The sequence below is a fragment of the Coptis chinensis genome, chromosome 1 (assembly GCF_015680905.1).
Source record: "Coptis chinensis isolate HL-2020 chromosome 1, ASM1568090v1, whole genome shotgun sequence".
NCBI lineage: Eukaryota > Viridiplantae > Streptophyta > Magnoliopsida > Ranunculales > Ranunculaceae > Coptis > Coptis chinensis.
The window spans coordinates 44,172,825-44,182,000 of NC_141456.1; the positions used below are offsets into that span (position 1 = coordinate 44,172,825).

Genomic DNA, 9,176 nt, shown 5'->3' on the forward strand with positions numbered 1-9,176 from the left:
CGATCGCCAAGAAGGGCGCCTAAAATGATCGAACAGAGTCGTTAGTGACTTTTGTATCAAGGATAACAAAATCAGCGGGATAGTAGAAATCCTGGACCTTAACAAGAACATTTTCAACCACACCCTTAGGGTACTTAATTGATCGATCCGCTAATTGCAACGTAATTTTAGTAGGCTGCATCTCTTGTAGACCTATTTTTTTGTATAGATAATACAGTAGTAAGTTAACACTTTTCGCCCCGTGTCTTGTAAAGCGATGGTCGTGGGAATCTCCTAAGGTGCATTATGCGATGGGAGGGATCGACCAAGGTCCTTGTACTTAACGATTCCATTGTGTTCCGTTAAAGTTGGAAATTGTTCAGTTAAAAAGGTGTCTTTAGGAATATTTGTCTTATGCCTTTTAGTGCACAACTCTTTGAGAAACTTAGCATGGTGAGGTAATTTTTTAATTGTGTCCAGAAAAGGTAAGTTTATCATTAGATTTTTAAAAACTTCCCTAATCTCGTCGAAGTTTGTATCCCTGTTTAACATAGCAAATTTCTGGGGAAATGGTGGTTTCTCTCTACATTTAGCGTATGGATCAACTGGATGTCTAACCTTTGCTTTCTGTTTCTTAGGTTGTGGTTTAACTGGTACCTCTACAGGGGTAGGCTCTTCAGTTTCTATTACGGTATCTAGTACAATCTCCGGTGTAGGGACAACTGGTGGGGTAACTATAGGCATAGTTACTTTGTTATCAACCACTCTCCCATAACGGAGAATGGAGATGGCATTTAGCTCACCTACGTTTTCATTTTCCGTACTAGTATTACCATTTACCTCAAAGGCTGTGTTTATTGTTTTTGGATTAGCTATCACTTGTCCTGGAAACACACCTTTGGATTGCACTTTCTTTTGAGCTAACTGTTGTAAGGAAAGTTGGATGGCTTGTAAAATTTGTTGTTGAGATTGCATAAAGGTATCGAAAAGATCCGATTGTGGAAGAGTGTTAGTTATAGGTTGTGTGACAGGAACTATGTCACATTGATTATTAATAGGTGGGTTTTGATAGTTATTATTTACCGGAATGATACCTCTATTAGCATTATAATTATTATTGTTATAATTATTATTGTTATAAATATTATTGTTATAATTATTATAATTACCCTGACCTTGTGCTTGACCTTGTCGTGGTTGCGCTTGGTTGTTATAATTATTATAATTACCCTGACCTTGTTCTTGTCGTGGTAGAGTTTGGTTATAATTGTTTGCTTGCCTAACATTTTGATTATTAAACCCTGGAGGTGTTACTTGTTGATTATTTCTCCAACTGAAGTTGGGATGTTGTCTCCAAGGGGCGTTAGGAATAGGAAAACTATTAATCGAGCAAACATTATCTTATTGTGACTGTTGTTATTCATAGGCGAGAGGACAATAGGAGTAGGGATGCTCTGGACTCAAACAGAAATTACATGGATTGGTGTTGACATTCATGATGGGGATCAACTTTTGTTGAACAGAAATAGCCTCTACCTTTTTAGTTAGAGATTCGATTAAATTTTTAAGTTCCGGATCGGGTTTCATCTCAAACATATCGACGGCCTTTACTGTTGTAGAAGAATTAGCATTGTGGGAGATATCGTCACTACCCCCCAGTTATTATTACGCTTAGTTTGATCTTCTAAAAATTTATAAGCCTCTGAGGCTCCATTACTTAGGAAACTACCCCCATTCATTATGTCAAGCACCTCCTTGTGGTGGTGTAACAGTCCCTTGAAAAAGGCACGAACTAGCATGTCTTTTGCGAGGTTATGGTGTGGACACTCTATAAGTAGATTGGTGAAACTATTCCAACCCTCTGAAAATGATTCATGAGGATTCTGTCGAAAGAAATGAATCTTGGAAAGCATTTCATCGGTCTTCAGTGGTGGGTAAAAATGTTCTATAAATAGTTGAACAAGTTTAGCCCACGAGTCCACAAAATTTAGCGCTTGGGCAGTTAGCCAAGACGCCGCCTTATCGGCTAAAGTGAAGGGAAATACCCTCAGTTTAATTTGTTCAGCACCAACTGTAGGATGGTGGAATGTAGTAAGGACTTGGTCAATCCTACACATGTGCTGATAATGTTTTCATGGTCTAACCCATGAAAAACGGGTAACAAATTAAATATATTTGGGGATTCAAAATCCCCAATCGGTCCGCCGCAAAACGATGCAAGATTTAGGGCTATCGTTCAAGGCTTTGTAAAAGTCAGAGAGAGGAGACTCTTTTTCTTCAGCCATTACTTCAGGTGGTGTGTGTGGTATATTAGTTAAAGGTGTAGTCGATGATATACTAGAAAGGCGTGTTTGTCGACGTTGTCAGTTGATTACGTTAGGCGTTTTTCTTCAGCCTGACCTTAATCTCATGCAAGGCTAAGACAATCTTTAACGAACACAACAACACTCCAAACAATCCTGATATACTAGTATGAACCTCTAACAGGAGATCCGAGGTGTGGAAGAAAAGAGTACCTGAATGCCTCCTTGCTTCGTTTATAAATAGCGTCTTGTTTACGCGTGCTCAGTCTGTATAACATGTTAAAACACTGAAAACTATGAAGAAATGGAAATTTGAAACAAACCTATGGAAATCGGGCAGTTTCAGTAGAGGGCGCAGGTAGCGCTCAGAATAGGCCTAAGTAGGGCGCATGTAGTGCTCCGGTTAGGCTGTAGTTTCAGGCACTTGGGCGCAGGGCGCGCTCCAATTTAGCCTTGGTGGGGCGCAGGTAGCACTCAGGGAAAACCTTGAGGTCTAGGCGCTTCAGTGCGGGGGGCGCTTGTGTTTTGCCTTGGCAAGGCGGGTCGCCTTCGAAAGAGTTGAGTTCCGTGCACTTGGCGGTCGCCCAATTATGCCTGCCCAGGGCGCGGGTCGTGCTCCGTGTAATTTTCAAAGAAAATTTTTAGTGCTGAAATGGACAACCACAGTGAGAATCAAACAAGGGTGGGTAGGTTATGGGACTTTGGAAAATTAACAATTCTAAAGAAAACAATGCTAAAGGCAACTAAGATGGCAGGGGCACCATTTGACAATTGTAAAAATAATAGTTTTACTAATGAATAAAGCGATGAGACTCTAAACAAAAGTAAAACTAAAAACTGAACTTGTACTAGACTTATCAAAGATTTCTACTCTCGATACTATTGAAGTAGAGTTGGAATAGAAGATTCGTTCCACTCCTAGTTCTTTAGCATTCAAGTTTCCTACGACTATCAATCCTACCAAAGTCAATGAGAGAATTACAAATTATACGATGAAATGCTACGGAATAGTAAGGTTTGAATCTAGAATAAGAATTAGGGGGGAATTGAATCCACTTTGAATCCAACTGAAGAACTAGCATAGATTGTTGTAATCTAATTCTTATGTTCTTACGATAAGAATTGGTCGTTCTAATCCCTAATTATACATGGCATCTCTACCAATTCATAACTAGCATGTGAGGAAGTCCACCCATTCTCATGGCGAATCAACTCCCTTCTAGAGTGGAATAGACTCTTACAACGTTTCTACGCTTCACAATCAAGTTTTCATCAAGGCTTCATCAAACCCCTCTAATGGAGGTTTAGCCTTGATTCATCAAACTATCATTTCCAATTGAAATTAAATACGACATAATATAAAGATTCTAACTTTATGAATATAAAGAATCAATAATTCGAAACTAAATTAAACAACTAAGAAATGAATAACAACTAATAACTGAATTTAGATTTAAACAATTTTAAATAACAAAATCGAATTTAATAAGAACTAACTATTTTATTTATCTAATCAATGATAAACAATGATTCAAATACTTAATCTAAAACAAGGAATGAAAACAAATTAATGAACAAATTAAAATTCTCAAAACTAGATCTAGAACTAAGGTTTAATGGCTACTCTAATGGCTACTTTCTAACCTAAGCTAATTCATACTTAAGAGCTAAGTCTTGTATGTGGAAATGGAGGAGACCAGATCCACATTTTCATGCATGGGCTGAGGGTTCATGTTTTGGGCCGGACAATCAAGCCCAACGCCCAATTTCTTCAGTCCACAGGGCCTTTTTCAGCTAGCTTCGACTTCAATAGGCCTTTTGTCCACTTCTGCTCTTCTGATTGGATTGAGGTTTGGACCATTGGAAAGCTCTTTCCGAGTCGGTCCTTTTGACATAAGGTACGCCCAATTCCAAGGCTTGAGTCCAAAGATACGATCTTTGGAAGTTCTACTAACTTTTATATGCTGTTTTTGCCCGTCTTGGCCTTTAATCCCAGAACTTCTTAGCAACTAACCCTTTGCTCCTTTATATCGCCAAAGTGGTCTGAGTTCCATGCCTGAAATATATAAAAGCACGTAATTAGCATTAACTCTTATTTATTACTCGCGTAATTGGTCTAAAAACATTATTATTAAGGGGTTAAAACTACAGTTTTGGACTCTTATCAGTCTACCAAACCTGTTGGAGAGATAAAATTGCCAGTTCGAGCTGGACCTCAAATGGTGATGACAAAATTTGTGGTTATCAAGCACCAATCTGATCACAATGCCATATTGGGAAAGAAATGGATACACAAAATGCGTGTTGTGCCTAGTACATTTTTATCAAGTTCTCAGATTCCCAACTGTATATGGATTGCACGAGATTAGGGGTGATCAGTCTGAATCAAAAAAATGTAATTTCGTCACAGTAAAGGGAATGATGAAGGGGAAAAGCCAAGACACTGGGGGCGTCTTGGAAAACTCTACTTAGCGATTCATGACAAAGCTTTTACCCGATACCAAAGATACGATCTGAGGAGCAAGTAAAGTTCACTCAAGAGCTGAAGAAACATGAAGAACCGCCTTGGGAAAGAAAAACCATAGAGGCGGTGGAGAAGGTTAATATCGGTAAAGGAGAAAGTGAGCGTCATTCGTTCATTGGTACAGAAATGGTTGTAAGTATAAGAAAGGAGTTGGTAATATTTTTGAAAGAGAATCAAGATGTTTTTGTATGGTCGATGTCGGATCTCACTGGTATCGATCCAGATATATATTCACACAAATTGAATATGGAAGAAAATGCAACTCCAGTGCATCAAAAGCATAGAAAGGTGAGGTTGATGTACGAAGAAGCAGTGCAAGTGGAGATACAAAAGATGTTAGATAATGGCATAATCAAAGAAGTTGAGCATTCTGAATGGGTAGCAAACATAGTGGTTGTACCCAAGAAAGATGGTAGAGTTTGAATTTGCGTCGACTTTACCGATGTAAATAAAAAGTGTCCAAAGGATCATTATTCCATGCCTAGAATTGATGATTTAGTCGACCGAACTGCTAGTTTCGAGTTGATCAATTTTTGTGATGGTTATTCAGGATACTTTCAGATTCTAATGGCTGTGTTAGACCAGTTAAAAACGGCATTCATGGTTAATAGAGAAATATACTGCTTCATCAAAATGCCATTTGGATTGAAGAATGCGGGAGCCACTTACCAAAAGCTAGTGGAGAAAATGTTCAAGAAACTCATCAAACGTATTATCGAGGTATATATCGATGATATGGTCATCAAGTCTATGAAAGCTGGAGATCACATAAAGGACCTCGACACTGTATTCAGAATATTGAGAGAGTTTAATATGAAGTTTAATCCCGGAAAATGTACTTTCAGGGTCAGTTCTGGCAAGTTTTTGGGATACATAGTTACGAAGCGAGGTATTGATGCTAATCCTGAGCAAATACGAGCGCTTCAACAAATGCCATCACCTACAACTCGAAAGCAAATACAAAGGTTGATAGGGAGAATAGCGGCGCTCAATAGATTCATCTCTAGAACTTCTGATCGTTGTAAGCCATTTTTTAAGTTGCTTAAAAAGAATGTCAAATTCTGTTGGAATGAGGAATGTGAAGAAGTATTTTCTGAATTAAAGAAATATCTGCAAGAAATGCCAACGCTGACAAAGCCAAATGAGGGAGAAAGTTTGCTTCTTTATTTGGTTGTTTCAGATTTTGCTATAAGTTCTATCCTCGTGAAGGTAGAAAATGGATTGGAAAAGCCAGTGTGTTTTCAAAGTAAAACAATGCTTGAGGCTGAGACTCGATATTCGATGCTAGAAAAGTATGCCCTAGCACTGTTATTCTCATCTCAGAGATTAAAGCCATATTTTCAAGCATATTCGGTGATCGTGATGACGAATCTCCCATTAAAGCAAACTTTGGCAAAAACTGCTAAGTCAGGAAGAATGTCTAAATGGTCTGTACTAATAAATGAATTTGGAGTCGAGTACCGAAATCGTGTATCATAAAAGAGTCAGGTACTGGCCGATTTCCTGGCTGATTTTCCATCTGAGGATGCCAGTTGGGGCATAGAAGAAGAGGAATTCACAATGTTCCAAGAGCCTGAAGATGTTATCGATACGGATGATCCATGGGCTGGAACAAATGGTTGGAGACTATTTGTCTATGGATCCTCTTGAGGAAAGGGGTGTGGCATTGGAATGGTGTTGGTTACTCCTGAAAATCAAAGACTCAAAACTACAATAACATTGGGTTTCCATGCATCCAATAATGAGGCTGAATATGAAGCCTTAATAGCTAGTCTCGAGATGGCTAAATCTCTCAGTATAAAAGAGTTATCAATCTTTAGTGATTCGATGCTCGTGGTCATCCTGATCAATAGGGGATACTCGGCAAAATGTTAAAATATGGTCGATTATTTGGATTTTATAAAATCCAAATTGAAGAATTTCAGTAAAATAAGACTTCAGCATCTCAATCGAAATGAGAATAGGCATGCGAATGCCTTGGCATATGTGGCAGCGATGCTAGAGAACACAAAGGGTCGCACTCTGCATATCGGAGTTCAATAGAAGCCAAGCATCGACATCGATGACTCAGCAGTCATGGAAATTGATACACTGGGGGCGTCATGGATGGAAGCATATATCTCATATTTAGCTGATGGGAAAGTGGTGGAGGACAAAACTGAGGCCAGAAGAATTAAGTCTGGTGCCCAAATATATGTATTGGTTGATAATGAATTGTATCGAAAGAATCCTGGAGGTCCACATTTGAAATGCATATCGTATGAGGAAGCACAGCTAATCATTATCGAGCTTCACGAAGGTGAATGTGGAAACCACTCAGCTGGTATATCATTGGCCAATAAAATCATGAGACAGGGATATTTTGGGCTTAAAATGCGAAGGGACTGTCTTCGATATGCGAAAAAGTGTGTATAGTGCCAAGTTCATGGCAAAGCCATACATGTCCCAACTAAAGAGTTACATTGTGTCTCAAACCCATAGCCTTTTGCTCTATAGGGTATGGATATTGTCGGTCTGCTTACACCAGGGAAAGGCAAAAGAAGGTTCATATTGGTTGTCACAGACTATTTTACAAAATGGGTAGATGTCATAGCTCTGCAGCAGATCAAAGAACATGATGTCATAAATTTCCTTTTTGAGCGAGTCATATGTCAATATGGATTGTCTTATGCCATTATATCAGATAATGGCCTGTAGTTCGAGGGAGGAAAGGTGAAAGCTTTCTTGGAATATTACAAGGTAAAGCATTTCACATCTGCGCCATACTATGCTCAGGGTAACAGGCAAGCAGAGGCAACAAATAAGACCATAATGGATAATATGAAGAAAAAATTAGAAGCCAAGAAAGGTCTTTGGGTAGATGAGCTAAACAGTGTTTTATGGGCTTATAGAACGACACCTCGAACAGCCACAGGTGAATCACCTTTTACTTTGGCCTATGGTATGGAAACAGTAACTCCATCTAAGATGGTGGTGTCGACATCCAGAATAAAAATGATAGAAAATGGTCAAAATAATAAAGGAATGGCTTCAGAAGTTCTAAATCTCGAGGAGACAAGGGATCAAGCAAAGGTAAAGCTCGACACCTATCATAGGCAGCTCAGAAAAGCTTTCAACAAAAAAGTAAGAGAACGACATTTTCAAGAAGGTGATTTGGTCTTGAAAGTGGTCACTCAAGCTACTAAAGAAAAAGGGGCTGACAAACTAGCAACAAGCTGGGATGGGCCTTACATCATTCACAAGGTCGGAATCAATGGAGCTTACTACTTAAAAACGGCTGAAAGTATAATATTACCAAAGCCTCAAAATGTAAGCAATTTGAAAGCATTTTATCAATAAAGAGTGTTTCAAGTATCATGGTGTAATTTTTGGTTATCAATGTTATACATTCAATAAAGATATTGTTATTCTCGAAATAAATATTTATACATGTATAACAGATCTTTGTATCTCTAGAATTATATGATTGATAATAGGTCAAGCAAAAGCTTGGTGATCTATAAATCTTCATCACGATATTAGATCAAGTAAAATCCTGGTGATTTGTAGATCCTCATCTCGATACCAGGTCAATAAAATCATGTTCTTGGCAGAAATGCGAGTTCAGGTCAATAAAATCTAGTTCTTAGTAGAAATGTCAAGTTCGGGTAAAAAAATCCTGGTGATCTGCCGATCCTCATCTCGATACTAGGTCAATAAAATCCTGTTCTTGGCAGAAATGCGAGTTCAAGTCAATAAAATCCAGTTCTTGGCAGAAATGTCAAGTTTGGGTAAAAAAATACTGGTGATTTGTAGATCCTCATCTCAATACCAGGTCAATAAAATCCCATTCTTGGTAGAAATGCAAGTTCAGGTCAATAAAATCCAGTTCTTGGCAGAAATGTCGAGTTCGGGTCAAAATATCCAATTACTAGCAGTAATGTGATGTGAATTAGTAAGGTATGTATTTATAAGTAATATTTCAATACAATGTCGATGTCAAAATTCATTGAATATATGTTAAGTATCGATACTGCTTTTAGTTGGAGTGGTATCGAAACTCATTTTTTAAATTCAAATATATATTAAGTATCGATACTGTTTTTAGTTGGAGTGGTATCAAAACTCGTTTTTTAAATTCAAATATATGTTAAGTATCGATACTGCTTTTAGTTGGAGTGGTATCGAAACTCATTTTTAAAATTCAAATATATGTTAAGTATCGATACTGCTTTTAGTTGGAGTGTTATCGAAACTCATTTTTTAAATTCAAATATATGTTAAGTATCGATACTGCTTTTAGTTGGAGTGGTATTGAAACTCGTTTTTTAAATTCAAATGTATGTTAAGTATCGATACTGCTTTTAGTTGGAGTGGTATCGAAACTCGTT

At 37.9% G+C, this 9,176-nt stretch overlaps 1 protein-coding gene across 1 annotated transcript; it reads left to right on the forward strand.

Annotated features, from left to right (window-relative positions):
- The first annotated feature begins 6,882 nt into the window (after positions 1 to 6,882).
- On the forward strand, positions 6,883 to 8,328 carry LOC147524205 (uncharacterized). Its single transcript, XM_086573883.1, has 4 exons — positions 6,883 to 7,215; positions 7,303 to 7,386; positions 7,504 to 8,115; positions 8,263 to 8,328. The coding sequence occupies exons 1-4, from the start codon at positions 6,883 to 6,885 to the stop codon at positions 8,326 to 8,328; spliced, it is 1,095 nt and encodes a 364-aa protein (XP_086430009.1).
- The last annotated feature ends 848 nt before the right edge of the window (positions 8,329 to 9,176 follow it).

What these genes read in the sequence shown, in the direction of transcription:
- LOC147524205 (XM_086573883.1), top strand. Translation starts at nt 6,883, where the DNA reads ATGGAAATTGATACACTGGGGGCGTCATGGATGGAAGCATATATCTCA. An exon ending in TTCGATATGCGAAAAAGTGT is followed by an intron (nt 7,216 to 7,302) that starts GTATAGTGCCAA and finishes TTTGCTCTATAG; the next exon opens with GGTATGGATATTGTCGGTCT. An exon ending in TATTACCAAAGCCTCAAAAT is followed by an intron (nt 8,116 to 8,262) that starts GTAAGCAATTTG and finishes TTGTATCTCTAG; the next exon opens with AATTATATGATTGATAATAG.